The 20,952-nt window shown below is 34.8% G+C and overlaps 1 protein-coding gene across 2 annotated transcripts in view; it reads left to right on the plus strand.

Moving 5' to 3' along the window:
* CUL2 (cullin 2) overlaps positions 1–18,697 on the plus strand; it is a 45,441-nt gene extending 26,744 nt beyond the window's left edge. For both annotated transcript variants that reach the window (XM_017820271.1, XM_017820270.1), the window contains 15 exons: positions 176–272; positions 365–475; positions 1,657–1,819; positions 2,895–3,019; positions 4,489–4,596; positions 6,610–6,669; positions 7,049–7,177; positions 7,284–7,370; positions 7,879–8,031; positions 8,418–8,495; positions 10,209–10,275; positions 11,152–11,354; positions 13,850–13,951; positions 14,693–14,809; positions 17,883–18,697. In XM_017820271.1, coding sequence (XP_017675760.1) covers positions 176–272; positions 365–475; positions 1,657–1,819; positions 2,895–3,019; positions 4,489–4,596; positions 6,610–6,669; positions 7,049–7,177; positions 7,284–7,370; positions 7,879–8,031; positions 8,418–8,495; positions 10,209–10,275; positions 11,152–11,354; positions 13,850–13,951; positions 14,693–14,809; positions 17,883–18,014 — 1,732 coding nt within the window. In that variant the 3' untranslated portion in view covers positions 18,015–18,697. The remainder of the gene's footprint in view (positions 1–175; positions 273–364; positions 476–1,656; positions 1,820–2,894; positions 3,020–4,488; positions 4,597–6,609; positions 6,670–7,048; positions 7,178–7,283; positions 7,371–7,878; positions 8,032–8,417; positions 8,496–10,208; positions 10,276–11,151; positions 11,355–13,849; positions 13,952–14,692; positions 14,810–17,882) is intronic.
* Positions 18,698–20,952: the final 2,255 nt, after the last annotated feature.

The following is a 20,952-nucleotide window of genomic DNA, read 5'->3' on the forward strand; positions in this document are numbered from 1 at the left end:
ATATTAGAGAAAGAAGAGTGCATTTTTTATTTTAAGATAAATTTTCTTCAATTTTACCAATTTAAGCAGAGGAGTTTACTGGAAAATGTTTTCATCCAATTTTATTTCATTCAGCTATCAGATGAATTACACAAGATACCTCCATTTTCATAAATGTTTGCTTTGCCTATTGCAGTGATCGCTGTGGAGAAGACCCAAACCAGAAAGTAATCCATGGGGTTATTAACTCCTTTGTTCATGTTGAACAGTATAAGAAAAAATTCCCCCTAAAGGTAGATACGTATTTCTGATTCTATGTTTTTAATTTTGAATGTTAAGCCAGTATATGCATTACTTGTCCTTTAAAAAAAATTCTCCCTTCTAGTTTTATCAGGAAATTTTTGAGTGTCCTTTTCTGAATGAAACAGGGGAGTATTATAAACAAGAAGCTTCAAATTTATTGCAAGAGTCAAATTGCTCTCAGTACATGGAGAAGGTAAGACATTCTTTGGTACACATGCAATAACTAAAATCTAGTATTATCATTTTACTGATGATACATGTTTTCCTCTACAGTTATAGTTGTTCTTTGTTATGCTTTCATGCAATACTTTTTGGTGACATGGTTAATCTGAACATAAACTACTAACCTTGCTATGGATGGATGGTTGGCATCAAAATATATCATAATAAATAATAAATTAGCAGCATGTAAGTAAAAAAAAAAAGACAAAAATAAAACACGGATCAGGTTGATCAGTATTACTTCTTCACTTCCTTGTTTTCTTTCAGTTTGGAGTAGCATAAGGTGAGAGTTTTTGCATCATAGTGGTTAAAGAAGACTTTAAATTGTTACAGAGCATTATTAAAAATTACATACTCTGAGATGGATTTTCTTTTGTTTTGCTGTGTGGTGTATAAAGTCAAGTAGTTTAGCTTGTAATTCTTATACCTCGTTTGAGAAAACAAAGATTAATACAAGACTAGGAGTCAGTCCTTGGTGCTATACTGTCCACACTACTAATATAGAAAAGTTGAGGAGAAGGCTGTGAAATTGCTTTTAACCATAAGGAGCATAAGCTAATGGTTGCACACCTGTGGTGAAGTTTAGGGACAGGCTAAGACTTCAACTAAACCAAAAGCAATGCAGATTAATTTTGCCTATTGTTAACACTCTGCAGCTGCACTGCTCTCCCTAGACTCCCCTCATATTCACAGGATGTAAGTGCTTTTATGTGAGCATTCATATGACTTATTTTATGATGCCTATTTCCTTCCTGTACCTATTGAGCAGATGTTTTATGTACAAGCAGATGGATTTGGAGCAGTAAAGTGGTTCTTATAGTCTCTTATAATTAGGTATTGTCATAAAACTTTCTCCAGAAAGAGCAAGAAGCGTGGTAAGAGAAATGGGGGAAAACTGGTCACAAAGTTGAAGGGAAAAAGAAGTTTTGGGAACTGCTGAAAGCTCCTAGTCAGTATTTGGAGTAGATTATATTATTTCAGAAATAGCCTGATTCAAAAGAGCAAATTTAATTTTTTGGCATCCTGCACACGTTCTTTTGTAATTTTTACTTATTCTTGTGTTTCATGTTACATACATATAGAGCTGTATATTCTGTTTCTATTTTGATTGTTAGTATTTCTTCAGCTCTCAGTTTGAACACTTGTCTGCAGGTTTTAGGTAGATTAAAAGATGAAGAAATGAGGTGTCGGAAATACTTGCATCCCAGCTCATATGGCAAAGTGATTCATGAATGCCAACAGAGGATGGTAGCTGATCACTTGCAGTTTCTACATGCAGAATGTCACAATATTATCAGACAAGAGAAAAGAAGTGGTAAGTCTGTAGTCACAAAAAGCATAAAATGGTTTTTGTTTTATTCATTTAGCATTGGGATTTCCTATCTTCTTTTCAATGGCCTTCTGTGCACTTAAGTACTTTCAGCTAACGTTACTTACCTAGAAATCCTAATTCAACCCTGAATTACGTTTTCTTTTACCATGTAATTAACTTCCATTCTTCCAAATATGTAGTCAAAACCTTCTTTGTACTGTTAACAACCCTACTTTTGGCCAATGCTCTTTCTGTTTCCTTGTCTTAGCTTAAAAACGCACTGAAGTCCTGTGTCCTGTAGAATTGATCATATTGTGTGTTTGTGTTTTCATTTGTAAACCAATGGCTCTGTCTTTACAGATTTCTTCACCATCAATTGACAGGTCAGGATTATAGAATATTTTGGCTTCTTTTCACAGCCACTTTTTATTGTCCTGAATCTTTTGTGACCTCTTGTCCCAAATCCTTTTTAAAGAAGGAGATGTTCTTATAATTAGATTCCCTGCCTGACTGAAAAAAGTCTTCCTGATGACTACTACATGCTTCTTACCCTTGAAAGAATGCTTATTCTTGCATGGAAGATGGTATCTATTATGTGAGACAAATTATTTTTTCACAACCAAACTCAAATTGTATCTAATAATAGTGTTCAGTTTCCAGAGTGTTTTCCAAGTTTGATCAGAGCTTGGATCTGTTTTTTAGCAGGGGAAGGGGGGAGGAATAAAAAAATCATAAAAATAGCAGTTGCTTATTTATAGCTTTTCTAACCTGAGAAAAATTTCAAGCCACCACTGGCACAGTATTTCTCCATACTAGCCCACCTCTCTTTTTGGATTCTCTCCTAAAGAAGCAGTATTGGAAGAGTGAGTTAGTCACAGTGTCAGGACTCAGTAAATACTGGTATTAGCCCTACTCTTTCCTTTCATTATTTTGTCAGTGATCCAGTGTATGTTAATTTTTTTTTCAAAACAGTCTCGTTTCAGTCTTTAAGAAGTTCTGTGTGAAATTATGATACTATATTAAGTGTCAATTTTCAGTGTTTCTGACCATATTCTATAAAAATGTATCTCTGTTACAGACATGGCAAATATGTATACTCTGCTTCGTGCTGTGTCAAGTGGTTTACCTCATATGATTCAGGAACTACAAAACCATATCCATGATGAGGGCCTTAGAGCAACCAGCAATCTTTCTCAGGAAAATGTGAGTTTCCTCAGGCAGCTGAAATTACCTATTTGATTAACAGTCTTGATTAATTGTTTGCTCTTTTCCTGTTAGTCTATTCTGGTTTTTTTTTTAATTTTGTCTGTATGAAATTAGTTTGGAACATGATGGATAACTTGTAACCTCTGATCAGCATGGTTAACTGTGTGACACATGTCTATCCTGAGAGTTGATTGTTGTGATCTAACCAGAAACAACTGCAGCTAGATATTTCTCATTGTTTCTTGTTAAATGCTGTCAGGGCAAGTAGGTCCTTTTGTTCCGTGTATTTATTTTTTCCTGAGTTTCTCTTAAGTCAGTGGCATTTGCTGTTCTGGTATATTAGGAACCAGTGATTCCATTTAGTTTAATTATGTAGTATTTGTAAAGACTTGACATCCTGCCCTGATTTCAGTGTGATGTTTTTCACTAATAGCTTTGTAGTCTCATATTTTTATGTTTCTGAAGATACTCTAGCTTAATTATTTTACTAAAGTGCATTTTCAGTTCATATGTATTTAAATTACTCAATTCCATGTTTGTTCCTCTCGCATTGCTGTTCAGACACAAACAACAAGCTTTCATTTGACATTATATTTGTACATGTGTGTACAACTTGCTGTCTAGATCTGTGCTCACTTTAGGATGGTGGCTTTAGCCATCCAGTATTTGTATCTATAATAATACATAAATACAAGCTGTTGTAAATTCACTAATTTATTGCCTGCACAGGAGTGCTTACTCTTCTGTGACTCCTGTGTGCATACAGAAAATGGACTGAAGTCTTTAGCAGTATATTTTGCTTTCATATTATTTGTAGATTTATTGAGCTTATTCTTTCGAACTTACAGGGTCTACACAGGGAAATAAATACAGAGCCATGAGGGTGATGACAATTCACAACCTTGTGTAGATAATTTCACAGTGTCTCTGTAGGGGCTCCTCCAGCTCCTGTCAGTCCTCTCTATACACAGTGGGATGCTAAAAGGTAGTGCATGAAATTCAATTGATAACTGTCCTATGGAGGAAAATGCAAAGGGATCATCCAGATTTTATGTCTCTGAAGTCGGTGTGTAGGAGAAGCAGCCGTTTACTTACTTCAGTTGTGTTTTGGCTTGATCACTGTATTTATGTGTTAGCATTAATGGTTTTTGGAAAGGCTAATAAAGGATTTTAGGGTATGATCCAAAAAATTAGATGACATGAGAGCAGTATAGACCCAAATCTATGTTGGATAGCAGGACTGTAAATGTAGCCTGGTCTTTTTGTTTCCAAAACATGCTCTAGGACAGTCGTGTGAGAGTACAACAGTGCAGAACCAATCCTCTCAATGACTTAATCACTGTGGTATTAACTTTTATAAAAAAGAGTAATTAGGAAAAAATCTACAACTAAGGTAGATATGTTTATACGTAGATAATACTACTTTTCTCATTAACTTGCTTTCTGTTTCATTTACTTCTCTTTAGATGCCAACTCAGTTTGTGGAGTCAGTTTTGGAAGTACATAGTAAATTTGTGCAACTCATCAACACTGTTTTGAATGGTGATCAACACTTTATGAGTGCCCTCGACAAGGTAACTTTTACTTAAGTAAACAAGGGATTGGAAAACAAAATTCGGGACCCTGTTTCAGCCTCACCAGAATTCTTCAGAGCATCAACACATGTTCAAAGATAGAGTTTTTATGCAGTTTTTCTAGCTTAGAAATGCAATGGAACAAAAGACAAGCCAGTGTTAGAGGGAAAGATATGTACAGAGGAAACCACTTTAATAGTTTAATGTTTTCAGAAAGAAAGGCCTTTCTTTTCATCACATTTCATAACACAAAAAGGATGCTGACACATTTAGTGTAAATGTAAGTGCAGATAATAGACAACTTGTGTTTGGGAGGTTTGGTAATTCTTAAATGCATTGGAACTTGAATTTGCTTCCTGACATAATGTTTGACTCTGAGTGCTTTTAGTATTACTTACATAGAATATTTGCAGTCAACTTGAAAAATCTAAACGAAGAGTATCTGAAAACTTACATTACTTCAATCACTGTCACAATAGGTAACTTTTTGCAGGAGAGAGCTGCAGTTGAAGTTAAATAATAAATTTAGGGAAAGAGGCTTGCTGCTCTTTTATTTTAACATAACGGTTCTAATTGTTATAAAGTTTAATAATAATAATTATTGATTTTAGCTATTAATTGTAAGTATCTTTCCTGTCTATAATTTCCTGTCATGGGATGTAGACATATGGTTCATTGCTCTTTTGTGGTGTTTATAATAATTGCAGTTTGTAATCAGGGTCCTAGTCTAAGCTTTGATAATTTTCAGCCAAGGTTAGTATGAAAAGGCATAGTGAAGAAGGTACCAATAATAACACCAATAGTAGTTACCCATTTGTATTTGTGATATGGAGAAAATAACTATTTATCATTTTAAAACAAATACTTAGTGCCAAACACATTTCTGTCTCCACTGCAATTAATGTCATGTACCAGAAGGTGGAGTAACACGAGATTGACAACTACCTTTGGCATATAGCAACATAGGTTTTGTTAGATACATCACTTTTTCACTTCAGTGATCATTCTTACAATAAATATTTAAAATATTAATCTCTTGTTAATTTTTCATGGTGGAGATAAAAACTACTGCCTCCAGTTTTATTGCAAAAAAGTGCTCCAAACTTCAAAGTTTCCTATTCCAAGTCATGAATTCCTTTCTCACAGGGATTCTAGAGACCTACTACCAAGTTTTGAAATGTTGATGTATTGTACAAAAACGTTGGTTGTCAGTTCATCTTGATAATAAGAACAATATTTTCCTTCCATAGAGGAACTGTAATTCCTGGGAACTATAATCACGCAATATTTTTGGTTCAATGTTAGTTTAAAACGTTAATTTCAATGTGATGTATGGTTTAGAAACTCGATTATTCTAACATCTTTTTTTCCATTCTTATCTTTCATTATCTTCTTCCTTTTCTTTTTGTCATATTCAGGTTTTCTTTAACCATCATATTGTTTGTACTATACTGCTTCAAATTTCTACTTTGAACAATATTTTTCTCCTCTTTAGTCTATCAAAAAATCCCACAACCAAAAGAACTTTTAGTTTTTACTGTTATGAGCACACCATATATGCTTTTCAGTTCAAGATACATGCTGTCGATATAATCTGCTGTTGTTGTGCTGATGTTCAAATCTGTTTTATCTGCAATTATTCCTAAACCTCTTCCCATCCATACTTTTGCACCGTAATATTGCTGTATTCAAAAATCTTCATACTTCTGCAAAGTTTCTAATCAGAACTTGATTTGTTCTCCCATTTTCTGTAATTAGCTTCTGTTCCTCTACTCTTTCCACTTTTACTTAACTCTCAACTTAAACATGTTTAACAACCAAATTCTCCCAGGGCAGTAATTGAAACCTTTTTATTCATTGTTTCTTTTTTGATCCCCCTTTGTGTAATTCAGTTTTATAGTGTCTCAGATGGTCTTTGCCTTGAGCATTTTTTTTTTGATTTCTTCAAATCTCATAAAAGAAAAAGGTGTAAGTCATTTACAATTTTTCTCTTTGCTCTATGTTCTTATGTAGGCTTTGACATCAGTAGTTAACTATAGGGAGCCCAAGTCGATCTGCAAAGCACCTGAGTTGGTAAGTGATACAAGTAGAAAGTAAGGATTCTTGTTTATAATTGTCAAATCAGTTGGCACAGGGTCCCTCACATGAATATCCAATTCTTACACTGGGTCACCCTCAGGTGTGTATTTCAGTAGTAGCAGTTTAACTTGCACACACGTTTTGTGGGTGTGCAGAGTTGTTATGGTCTTATTTTTTGATATAGACTGTATTTTCTGCAGATGTACAATGTATAGTTTACCCATGAATACAGCCTTGTAATAGAATGTGGGACTGTAGACTGTGACTTATTTCACGTTTGAACTTTGTGTAGAAGTTTGGAATACCTTGGCATACATTTGTTCTCAAGCTTGACAGGTAGATTTGGGTTTGATTTTTCTTTTTCTAATTTGAGCTGGCCAAGTACTGTGACAACTTGTTGAAGAAATCAGCAAAAGGAATGACAGAGAATGAAGTAGAAGACAAACTTACAAGTTTCATTACTGTTTTCAAATACATTGATGACAAAGATGTATTCCAAAAGGTAACTTTTTATATTCAATAAAGGTTAAAATATTACATTTAAAGCATACTTGAACCATGCGATTATGCTTCTTAAAATCCTCATATCTGGTTTTTTTTCAATGCAGTTCTATGCCAGAATGTTGGCAAAAAGATTAATTCATGGTTTGTCTATGTCTATGGATTCTGAAGAAGCCATGATAAATAAACTAAAGGTAACGTAATATTCTTCTAACACAGAATGAACAAAGGAATATGTAGTGTTGAGAGGGAGCAGCAGAGGGTGCCAGAGGTAACTTAGCAGTCAGTGGGTCTGTTTCCAATAGCTGAAAGGAACAACTAGTTTTTTGGTAGTCTGTGAAAGATATATGGCCAAGTATCATCTAGGCATTTGAGATTTTTATAAGGTTTTGGGTAGTTTTATTAGATGGGTTCAAATAATTCATATTAACATTATAGAAGTACCAAGGACTTTCATAGACCATGTCTGTCTTTCAGTTTTGTAGGATAACATTGTTCATGTAGATCATTGTGTATAGAGTGAAACTAAGATAAATCTGGTAATTTTATTTTACAATGTTTGTTTTCTATTGTAACTAGTGTTTTCTGTAAATGTAACAACACTTCTGCTGACTAGATTTTCATATTGTAGTAGTGAGTGGGCATAATTTATACAATAAGGACTGTTTTCACTGTGAAACCTCTTACAATATTTCTTCACAGCAAGCCTGTGGTTATGAATTTACCAGCAAGCTCCACCGAATGTATACAGACATGAGTGTTAGTGCTGATCTCAACAATAAATTCAACAACTTTATCAAAAACCAGGACACGATTATAGATTTGGGAATTAGCTTTCAGATATATGTTCTACAGGTACTAATGTATGTTTATTACTACTGAGTTACTTGTGCTTATTTTTTATGTTTTGATAACAAGTGAACAGTTTTTCTAACTATGAATGCTTCTTTGCATGGAAACTGATGCCTTGTGATTATTGTAGGGTAATTTATTTTCCTAGTGTTGCTTTTTAAAATTAACCCAGCAGCTCACTAAACAGTAGTGATATAAAATGTCTTGTGCTCTCAACTTCAGTTAATACCTCACTGGGGTGTGCATAAGGAGCAGTAAAAAATGAGCAGTAAAATTGATTGTCTTATGACATAATGTACACTATAGATCTGTTTAAGAGTGTTATTTTTTTCTTAATGTATATGTTGTCTGAAAATGTTAATGCTTTTATTTTTTCCCAATATCTTTAGGCTGGTGCATGGCCTCTAACTCAGGCTCCTTCTTCTACATTTGCAATTCCTCAGGAACTGGAAAAAAGTGTACAGATGGTAGGTTAGTAGGAGGCTTCTTGTAAACATGTGGAAAATGTAAAATAACTCCAAATAAAAGATCATCACTCAAACAGAGAAAAACCTGGTTTTGTTTGTAAATTGTGGATATCCTGTTTCCAGTCCATAGGAAATGTGGAAGGGTCACTCAAATACCTTACTGAATTTATGTATGTATTTGCATAGCTTTTCTTTATTTTTAACATCTCTCTTCTACACTTTGTGATTGCTGAGGGAGATGTTAATAAATACAATTAAGCCAACTAGGTTGGTTCTTTCTTTAAAACCAATTCCTAATATTTAAAGAAAAAAAGATTCTGTTTCTAATATTAAATATGAACAGATATAATAGCAGATTAAGATGCAAATACAGGGGGGTTGTCCTGTATATCATAGGAGCTATTCAAAATCAAGCTTTGTGCAAACTTCTTTAAGGCTAATTTTATGGTTTCTCAAAGCAATAAAGATTTTACTTTGGTCAAATATTCTTTTCTTACGTGATTATTTCTACTTTGTAGAGGTAAGTATTTTGTTGGTTTTGATTGTATTATGGTGTTCTAAATGTTACCTGTACAATGTGTGTTGATCTTTTTTAAAGTGTATTTAATGGTGAAGTACAATTTACACAATAAAAATTTTGTATTATTGGACATAACAGATTTTTAAAAGCAGTTTTTATACCTTAATTTACTATCTGATATAAATTATAATGGTAAATGTCTGTTTCTGTGGTGAGGGAGCTTTTTCACATATTGCTACTGAGTTTTAGAACTATTTATTCTGCTATATTTCCCCTCTAGTAGGTGGCACTTTTAGCAATATAATAGTTTCCAATCCATACTATGCAGTCACCAGAAGGTGATTGATGAGATTTTCCTGTTCTTTGTGAGTTCAAAGCAGGAGTATTGTCAGTTGTGTCTCAGCTGGAAAATTGTTACAGGCTTCTGTATCAGAAGCAGCTTAGAGTCTGGGTTGCTTGCCTAATTTCACTGTTTTGCTAGTTTAAAGGAGCAAATTTAGTCATAGCTAGAGTCAGTGCCCTAAATAAAAATTTCCTAAGGCAATAGAATATGACTTTGGGGGGGTCTTTGAAAATTGTCTGACAATGTATTTACTGTTAAGTTTCATCATTTGACCCATAGAGAGAGAATTCTCTCAGGATTCTGACCAGGATTTAGAAAGAAAAAAACCATTTTGCAGTTGCACTCCAAAATATGTGAATAACTGGGCAAGCTGTTTAGCAGCTTTTTCTGAGACTGCTGGAGCTTCCTGTAAATATATATTTATCTGAATGGTGTACATATACTGGTATTCATACTGTGTAAGCTTGTGGGTGGAGAAACCGATTCTTAAAGAGGTCAAAAGTTCTTGGTTTTGTGTTTTCCTTCAATGTTAATCAGAGTTGCCAGACCAAATTGGAATAAGCCAAACTGTGTACACAGTGTTGGCTATGGGGGTTTAGAGAGTTTGATCCCGTTTTAGGTAAAGGTTCTTTGAATCTGCTAAAGTTTTTCTCATTACCAGAGGTAGACCTTATCAGGATTCAGTCATCATCATGTTCCAAAGGAAAATGCTGTCATGAATTGATCTGCAATGTTTGCATCCAGTAGGGTGAACATAAAGCCAGTATTTCTTCATTAGGGTGGTAGGGTGATAATAAACTATTATAAGTAGTTACATGTGTGACTAATTGAAATTCATTTTGTTTTGCAGTTTGAATTATTTTACAGTCAGCATTTTAGTGGAAGGAAGCTTACTTGGTTACATTATCTTTGTACAGGTAAAAACAAGTGCTTTGCTAAACTTGTGATCTATACAACTGACAGGTATTTGCTAGAAGTCCTTTTCAAACAGCAACAGACTGTGGAGTTGGAACAATATTTTGCCTATAAAGTCAACACATTATTTTGCATTATAAATTAATTTAATATTTGCTGCATAGTATTTCCAAAACTTATGTTTTGTAAACTTGCATGTGTTACCTGTGATTTATTAAATCCAAGTAAAACTAGAGTTGTATGTTCTTAACTACAAAACAGCACTACAGAACTGCTGAGTTAATAACAATTGACCTGGAATTGTTTTTGTAGTATAGCTGTCCCTTAGATAAATATTAATTAATTTTAAGAATGCATATTATACTATTTTAATCAGGTATGTGAGTATCTAAGTAAACAAGTACTTATATTTACTATATGGGAGTACATGTTAACATCTTAGAAGACATATATAAAATTATAGTTTATTTTAGTAAGTGTCAGTAAATCGTGTTTTATTTCAAATGCTTTCAGTATCAGGCTTTAACGACTGAGCACCACAGCATATTACATGGAGATGAAAAACCAGACTAGCATACAACAATATAATGTTATGAAAATCTAATTGGAATTGCTATTTTTATTATTATTATAAATTATATTGCATTATTCAAAACAGTATTGTTCTAGTATTCATAGTTAGTCAGAGGGGTTTTTTTGTTGTAGATCACATTCAGTAACTGTGAATTCACAACACCAGTTGTCATCATCCCATTTCAAGTGTAAAATGCAAGCTTGAATTGAATGTCTGGAAATGCGTGAGGAGTTCTGGTAGTTAAACTTCAGATGACTTTTCAGCGCCTTCCATCAGTTTATAAAATGCTGTTGTGTCATTATAGGTGAAGTAAAAATGAACTATTTGTGCAAACCTTATGTAGCCATGGTCACAACATACCAAATGGCAGTGTTGCTTGCCTTCAACAACAGTGAGACTGTCAGTTACAAGGAACTTCAGGACAGCACACAAATGAATGAGAAGGAACTGACAAAAACCATCAAATCTTTGCTTGATGTCAAAATGATAAACCATGACTCAGACAAGGTATGCCATAATGATATACAAGAGTTTCACGTTTTCAGTCTTGTCATTCTGATATTTCTTGAGGGCTTGTTTTAATATAAAATAAACCATTGTTTAATCTCAAAACTGTATTATTGACCCTTGTGAACAATTATAAATTTGTATTTTTAAGGAAAGAGATAGGAGGAAGTAGACTGTCTGCCATATAGGCTTTCCATGCCTATAGCAGCATGGTCTGCTGAACAGATAATAAAGTTGGGACTGTTTATTGCTTCTATTGCATTTCATACATATGCCTTTAGACTCACCACTGTTGGAGGGGAATACACCACTTTTGAAGTTGTATTGAATCAGGGGAAGGAGCCTGAGTTGTAAACCAGAATCTTACAACTATCCTAAAAAGATATTTGTGGGATTAAGAGACTGAAAGCAACAGCAACAGGGTTCTTCCTTGCGGACAGATTACAGGAGATGGAAAGAGAGCAAGGAGGGTTTTGGCTGCATTTTGCCAAACTTATCATTCCAGGAGTTTCATGGAATTCCAGTAATATCTGAGCTTTGTTTGTGATTAAGGCAATGGTTGATAAAGGTTCTGTTTCTGACTGTCTCGTCCTTCTGTATGGCCTATGTGAAACCAGTTGCCCTTTTTCCCATACAGCGAAGGACACAGAGGTCTGTTAAGTAAGAAACATGACAGAAGTGCCTGTGCATCCTGTACAGACATTAGCATGTGCTTCCAGCTAGCCCAGAAAGCCCACTATTCAGACAGTATCAGACAGAAGGTACAGAGATAAGCTGTTCAGTTCGCTTTTGAGAAGAATTCTAAAACTGCTCTGATGGCAGGAAAATTTTAAAAAATGGGAAGTGAGATTACAAGGAAGATCTGATGCTTGGCTAAAGCATAGGACATGCTTCCAATCTCTAGAAATGAGCTCAGGTTGGAACAATAGCTGGGAAGATCTCTGTTAAACCATGAGTCAAATAAAACACTGGGAGCTATTAAAGAAAACAGTGAAACTTTTCATTATCTTAGGAAGTTGCCCATTATTTAGAGGATTTACCTTTACTTATGTCTGTTGTATAAGGTTTGCCCAGTTCCTTTAAGGATATGTTATTGAAGAGGGAATGATACAGCTTTCCAACCCTTTCACCCTTTAATGTTTACCACTGCATTTTCTAGCTCTTTGCCTTCCAAACTATTGTATTCAAGCATCTTTGCTATTTCTGTTTTCTTTGCACTCTCTCCAGTAATGTGATAGCAGATTTGTAGACAGCCTATCAGATTACTTATTAAATAAACAAATGAACTTTAGTGGCTTAAGCAGTGGAATTCAATATACAAACTTCTCTTAACCTGTATCTGAATGTTGTGGTTTCACCCCAGATGGAAGCCAAGGCCCAACAACCACTTGCTCACTCCCCCACCAGCAGGATCAGGGAGAGAAGCAGAGGGGGGAGAGGTGAACACCACAAACAGCTTTTGACAAAATCTTTATTTGTCCATTAGAATCATGCTTTTTAATTTCATGCTCCATACACAATTTATTTTGGTTTATATTCAACTGTGTAAGGAGAATAATGCTAAAATTTAACGTTAGCCTATTTTTTTTTAGCTTATTTTTTTTAAGCTGTTGGTCTTTCCCGTTTCGTGTTAAAATTTCTATACTATGCCTGGTGTCCTGGTTTTATTTTTATTTTAACAAAGAATATTTGTTGCAGAATATAAAATTAGAATTAATACTGTTTTGAGTGCATATTTAGTTAAATATTGGCTGTGTTTACTGAAATATTTGCCCTTCAGACAGTTTGGCAACATTCTAAGGTCTCAGAAGTCCAGTAACTTTATTCTGCTGGAAATTGCTAATACTTCTACAGACTCTTGCCTGGAAACTGCAAAGATCAATGCAGTTATCTTGTTAGTTGAAAGTAAAGGTGTTTTGATTGCAGGGAGTAGTTACCATTTAGTGAAAGAAATGGACTTTTATGTGTGGAAAAAAATTGAGATTCTAACAGGAAAAAATTAGAAACACACAGATGTGCAGTTTTTCAGCTGTTTCTTCTATAATATTAAAAAAAATGCTTAGATATTTTTCCTTAAATTCTGGGAGACAACATTAGTAATAATTGTAAAAGCAACAGCTCCTTCTTGACGTTCTGCCATAAATAAATGCAAATCCTGCTTTCTCTTCAGGAAGAAAATGAGTTAAATGGAGAGTGCTTGCAACTAAATAAGATGTCAAAGTATTAAAAAAGAAATTGCTTTAATCATATTGACTTGTTAACAAAATTAATGTATGATAGAATTCTTCATAGTGTTTTCTGAAGTAGACTTGACTTCTAGGTTAGTTAAACTGTAGCTTAAAAAATTGATCTGGTTCAAGTGGCATTTTGGAATTTCCAACTACAAATCTGAAATTGTTTGTATGTATGTAAGACCCTAACTGTGACTTTTCAAAGTAAATTGCTACCGTTTTCTGGTTCTCTTTCTGATTTTTAAAAAAGATTCTTTATTGCAGGAAGACATAGAGACAGAGTCTACGTTTTCATTAAATATGAACTTCAGCAGTAAACGAACAAAATTTAAAATTACAACATCAATGCAGAAAGACACACCACAGGTGAGTATTCTTTGGTGTTTCTAGCTTGAACAGCTTAGAAACTTATTTTTCTAAAATTTTTCTATTGTGTTAGTCTGGTGTAGGCAGACGTAAGATTCACCAAGTAAGATTTACATAGCCATAAAGAAATTGTGTAAGTTTAAAACTTAAGCACTGCAAGTTTTTTTGTACTGAAAATACAAGCAGGAGAAGATAAAATAGGGAACAAGAAGGCAGAAGGAAAAGATGAACAAAATGTACCAAAAGGGATTGACATTTAGCTTGTCTTATCTCGTGAGACTTTTTTGTTGGTGGTGTTATCTCATGAGACTTTTTTATGGGTGGTGTTTGCAAAAGCAACTTATTCCAGGAACAGCAGAACCAATCAAATATTTTCCTATGATTTTTGTCTTTCGGCAAGTAAAATTAACTCCTGTGTTGATAATCCTGTATCTCCTAAGACATAGGATTTTGTGCAAGATATGTATGTGCTGCCAAACTCAATACATTATAGTAAATTCTGCCTACCTTTCTCCCTAGCAGTATTGGTGGTTGGGATGCCTGTCCTACCTTCCTGCTGACTTTAAAGAAACCTCGTATTCTTGATTTATGGAAGTACTTTGCCTGGAATTGAACTTCTCCTGCATTTTTGTATTAGTTGACCACTTTTAGTAAAGTAAAATGTGTAGGTTCCAGATCCTTTTATGAAGTGTTTATTGGTCGTACTATATTTTAAACATTAATGTTCTTGCTATATCACAGGAGATGGAGCAGACCAGAAGTGCTGTGGATGAAGACAGAAAAATGTATCTCCAAGCTGCTATAGTCCGTATCATGAAAGCACGTAAGGTGTTGCGACATAATGCTCTAATTCAGGAGGTAAGAGAAAGTCCCCCTCTTCAACTTGATTTGATAAAAATCTTCTGGAGAGTTGGGTAAAACATCTGACCACAGAACTCTCCTGTGCTGAAACTAATACCCCAGTGAAATTAGTGAGGATTTTCTTGGAGTCTGCTTTGAACCGCAGTACTAGAGCACCAGCTGGGATCCCTCAGTCTTGTAAATGTGTCTTACCACTAAAACATTAAGTGCTTGCTCTTTCCTGTTGGCTGGTTCTGTGCTAACAGATACTGTATCCTATACGAAATGTTGCCAGAGCTATAGTTACAGTTGAAAACCTGAGTATGGATATTCGAAGTATGGAATTTGCACAGAAGCACCTAACCAATTTTTAGCTCTAACCATTATTTTCATTGTAATACATGGCTTAAATTTTAAAAGTTGTCTGAGTATGAAGACATGCACTTTTTAATCTCCCTTTTCCATTAGGTGGTACAGTTCTCTAGATTTTTTAGATTCTGGATTAATGATCTGTGAATTGTCACAGGCTGGCTGGGAAGGTAGTGCTATGTCATTGGTTTTTCTCCCATTTTCCCATCTGTTGGTCGCCTGCCTAATTGTATTTTTCATTCCAACCTTTGCTCCCACCAACCGGTTCCCAGTTTTAGTTTTCTCAACCTTCCAAGGCATTCTTTCTTCAGTCTAGTTCACTCTTGTGTCCCTGAGCCTTGCTGAAAGCCTCAGAGCAGACTGGTGGGAGGAGGAATAAAGATTCCTGCTTTATTCAACCGTTTTGAGGATGGAGGTGGAGAAGCATTGAGTAATTTGTGGTGATGGAGGAAATAGTTTAGTACACCCACCATTTAATTTTTATTTCTTAAAAAAAAAATAAGCTGGTACAGAGAGTTTGTAAGCCCAGAACTTGCAATGTGAGATATCTTAAAAGTTTTGGATATTGAAGTAGTGCTTGTACACAATTACTCTTAGATTGAATATCTAAAAGGTAAGGCACCGTTGGTCCTGATTCTTCTCAAAATCTTTGGCTGTTTGGTTTCCTGTTATTTAAATCATCCATGCAGTTATGATGAAGTCCTGTAAGAATTTACAAATAAAACTAGAAAGGCAAGCCTTTTTTCATCTTTGAAAATATTTTTCTCCCCACTCAAATTATTAGAAAAAGATTCCAAAATGTACTTTTCTTGGCACCAGTTCATAAGGGTGAAATAGATTACAAATTTTTATGTTTTGGAAACAAATCCTTTCTGGTTGCTTCTTCCTTTGTTTAATGGAAGGGCCACTATCTTATGTGCCTCTGCTGTCTTTTGCTCTTGCAGTGATCTTGCAGAATAGTCTATTAGCATCAGGAGCCTTTTCTTTAGCTTTTCAAGAAAGGGGGATATTTTGATAGTTACTCAGTTAAAAACTAAGTAGGGAGTAAAGTTGCAATATTGTTACTAATTCTGGTGACATTGTTACTTTTATCATGCTGTTTATGTACATGTATAATGTGTTCACTTAAATTTTCCTGTCTGACTTCTTGAAGACAAATGAATCTTTTTAGAAGGAGTCTGTTTACTACAAAGAGTTAATATTTTCTCACCTCATTAGTATTACTTTTTTTTAGCTATAAGGGTAGGATTATATTGTTGTTAGATATATGACTGAGAGACTCCTAGCCTTAATGTAGTTGGCTCTGATTTTAACAGTTAGACTACAGCCCCACACATTTTGTTTAGGGTGAGGTGTCCAAGAAAATAGTCCAGGCCCCTGGTAGACCTATATATGTCAGCATATGGCCTTTGTCTGAATTGTTAATTGTGTTAGATATGCCCTGATAATTTCAATTCTAGCTCTATGCTGCAGTGCCTGCAGGATGAGGTAACTTTTCCCATAAAACGAGTAAGTCCATGGAAGTAGTGGAGGGGAAAGGTCAGTGCAGTCATTCCCAGAAAAGTTTTTATTCTGACCATAGGTATTTCTGTCTGTCCTTCTTATTTGTATTACCTTTGAGGAAACAAAAACAAAAAAAGCCCTTAGCAATACAAACCCTTTTGTTCTCTCTGTCCTAAGTAAATACATGAAGTATGATGATGACAATCAGTTTGAGTGTAGGGCTGAAGTTAGGTGAAACCTGAGCAGATGTATTAGTTTGTTAGCACCCGCTTTCTCCTCATTTGTGCTGCTGTGGAACGTACCAGACCCTTGGCTGCAAGCCCAACAAAACTCGCTCTTTTGAGCTTTTTGTTTGCTTTGCTGGGTGAATTCCACCTGGTGAGTTCTGTTGGCTCACAGAGGGCTCCAGCAAACTCTAGAGCTGGGACAAAGCCAACCGTGAGAAGTTGTAAAGAAAACAGGAAATCCAGCTGAAATAAAGATCACTTTCTTTACAGAAGAAATTAAAAACTACAGGCAAAATATATTGTGACATTTGAGTAGTAAGATATTTTGTTTAAAAAATTTTTCAAGTTCTAGATTTGCGTGATCTGTTACTACTCACGATTTCCTCTTCTTCTCTACAGGAGAATGAGCAAAACTGAGAACTATCAAGACACAACTAAAGTTTTGCTTGCAGTGGCAGTTTCTTCCACAATGCAAATATAGATTTGTTTTTACAGTAAATAAATTTTTACTGCATGTAATACAAAGTTCCAGCTTAGGCAGATGGAACTCACCAAATTGTGTATCTGTCTTCAGTGACTGAAGGAATAGAGGTTCACCCCGATTGTCTCAAGTTGTATAGGAAGGGAGATCAGTGGTAGCGGAACTCCACTATGATAATAGTGAACAGATGTGTTTATATTAGATTAATTTTTAACATGGGTATTTGTGTTCATTTGTACTGTGACAAATGAAGCAAGCAAGAGAAATGAAGAGATATGGGGAACATGCAGCCAAACTAACCAGTGAGCTCAGCAGTCAGTTTCAGTGTCCTGACACTAATGCATAAAGATGCTTTCTTGATTGTTATAAATTAACTATTCCAGGGTTATTTAATCCTGTCTTTAAAAGAAAAGCATACTGAATTTGCCTTAAAGCCCTTAACAAATATTTAGATGAAGTTTTTGACTGTGAAAACCAAAACTAACACAAAAACTATGTCTTCCTTTTGCAGGTAATCAGCCAATCAAGAGCTAGGTTTAACCCAAGTATCAGCATGATTAAGAAGTGTATTGAAGTTCTGATAGACAAACAGTACATAGAGCGAAGCCAGGCCTCTGCAGACGAATACAGTTATGTAGCATGATGTTGCTATCCTGCAGGTATGATTGTAAGGAGATCATTGCTCTCACTGTTTGGTGTGTTCCTGTGGGAAGAGGCAGGCCTGTGCCTCCATAATTGGTCACTTGGCAGCCCCTGTTTTTCTGCTGTTTACAACATCACCAGTGCCATGTCATGAGCGTCAATGAAAATGCCTATAGATATTTCAAGCTCATGTCATTATGACATTTCTTAAAACTTTACTAAAAGAATGAGTGAAGTATTGCTGAAATGTGATGAATTGGTTGGGTACCATGCTTTTTTTTTTTCCCCCCCCCTCCCCTTTCACGTTTGCAGTTGATGTTTTTTAATGTATCTTAAGACAAAGTAAAAAAAAAAAAAAAATCACACAAAAAACCTAAATATTGTAATATGACAGATAACCTAATAATTGTATCTACATTAAAATGTAAAAAAAAATGACGAACATGATACTGCTGCTTGTCAAATAAAAAAATAAAGTTATATAATGTGTCTCGAATGATTGTAGAGCTGGATATAGCATTAATGTCTGTAAATATTATTCAGGCCTGAAGAGTAAAAATAATGTTATGTGTTTGGGTTTTGGATAACCTCAGAAGTAGATCTGACGTAAGAACTAATTTATATAAAACTGAATACCAGGTATGTCATGTTTGATGTGATTATAAAAAAAATATTTATGGTTAAGTGCACATCTTGTTTTCTTGAGATTAGGCTGATTTACATTCTTAGTGCCTGAAGGCCTACTCTGTGTCTGTTGATCTCGCACTGTAGGAATAAGTTACAAGGGAAAATAAACTGAGATTTGAGGGGATTTAATAGTGTAGTTCACAAACAGTTAGGAATAGTTATCACAAACATCAAAGATATAGTTCAGTGGCTTGTGAAACCACCTTCTTAATGGGAAAACATATACCAGACTGGTAACTGAAAACTGTTTTTTCACTGATGTATTAGGTAGAAACACTACATGGAGATTGGTACCTGTGTTTGTTTCCACATAAGCCCGTGCAGCCTCTTGACTCATATGGTTGTTTTGATTGTGTTTTGTTTTCCTCTACCCCAATTAGATTTCCAGCTATTTGGGTGGGACAAGAGATCCACGGGCTATTTCATGTCCTGTATTGTTCGTCAGGGTTGGCATGGTGACTGTTCACTCTCACATAAGCCAAGTATAATTTTATAAGGTACTAGCTCTACCACTGGAAGTAACTGGAATTTAAGAGCATTGAGAGTTTGAACACACTGAATCCCTGCTGCAGAAAAGAGCTTCCTCGTGGCTTTACTTGCAATTATGATTGATAGGATAAATATTAAGTTAACTTTAAATGTTCTATTTTTGCCAAATTTTATTTGTGTGCATATGAAAATATATATGTAGATATATACTATTTGCAATATTTTTTTAGGTTGTGTGATAACTACTAAAAGTCCACAGATCAAGAATTAATTTTAGAGAAAAAAATCCTTTGGAGGGAGCTTTTTCCTTTTTTCTTTTTCTTGTTCTTCACTGTATGAAAGGTTTCTCTCTAACTCTGAGATTATTGCTGTCTCTTATTTCTTAAGTGGCATTGCATTCATATGTTATCTGGAGGATATAGGAAACTTTCTATAATTAACTAGGAAATGCATCAAGAAATGGTACTATGTTTTTCTGATGTGGATTTTGCTGAGGATGAATAAAGGGCAATAAACAATGAAGGTCAGTAAACATTTCTTCCATATTTATGGTATTTTATCCCACTACATTAAGATACAGATTTTTTTACATGGATTTATGTCTTAAAGAAGTGAGGGGTTTTTGACTGATTATAATATCGTGCAGTAAGTCATTGTCTCAGGTGTTAGTTTAGAGTTGTCTCTGTGTGTTGGGAGACAGCAAAAGTGTTAAGTGTCACCAAATGTAATAAACAGGAGACACATTAGCACAGATTTTGACTGGAGTGACTTTTAATCTGTTTCAGTGTGAAGCAAGCATATCTGTGCTTCATAAAAAAATAGTTCATTACTTATAACAAAAATAAGGTCATGTTCTATGACACAATACTAAAAAGAGAAAAAATATTGCCTGAATGTTGAATCATCAGGTCATTTCTCCAGAAAACAAACACTGACAACCAAAGCTTCTGGAAACAAATGTGTTTTGTCTTGTATCTTGTTTATGAGTCAACAGATTTTAAGCTTGTTTCTTCATAAAAGGGTTAATAAAAGGTTTATTTAAATATAGATTGCAGTAGCAAAATTTTAAGGCTGATTCTGAAAAAGACTTGACAAATTTTATTTTCAGAATCATTTCGGAGACAACACAAGAACTTCACTACTCTAGCCCAAACGTGCAAGGTTTTAGCATTACCTTATCTCTGAATTTTTGCATTGCTAAACCATCAAAAGTAGTATTTTGGGTTTCAGATAAGCATGCTGCTGAGTTGAGACATGTTTAGCGTGTTAAAAACATTCATATATTTCAGTGCAGTTGGCATCCCCAGACACTGTCTTTCATAATTACACACAAACTGGGTCTTTTCAGTGCCTCTTGGGAAATGTGGCTATAACTGGGAAACGTTTTGAATTCTACTTTATAAGTCACACCTTCCCCCTAAGGAAAAAAGTAGTGCAAATATTCAGACCTCTGTAGCTGGGTTTCGTCACTGAAATCATTGCTGGCACACAGGGATGCAGCTTATGGTGTAGTGCTTCAGCCTGGCAACAAATACCTCTGGCAAGTGTCAGTTCAAAATACAAAGTGCTAAAGGGTATTGACAGGAGAGGCAAATTGTAAAAAGAGAAAGATATTTGTTTGTCATAAGCCTATTGACATGTATGACCTGCTGGTTTATAGAAAGCCGTACAGCTGACTCCGGAAACATAATGGTTTCATACATCTCATACGTGTCTAACATCAAAATGCATATTACCTCTAGTACTGAGTGTTACTGATCATT

This window comes from Lepidothrix coronata, unplaced genomic scaffold (assembly GCF_001604755.1).
Source record: "Lepidothrix coronata isolate B3197 unplaced genomic scaffold, Lepidothrix_coronata-1.0 Scaffold80, whole genome shotgun sequence".
Classification (NCBI taxonomy): domain Eukaryota; kingdom Metazoa; phylum Chordata; class Aves; order Passeriformes; family Pipridae; genus Lepidothrix; species Lepidothrix coronata.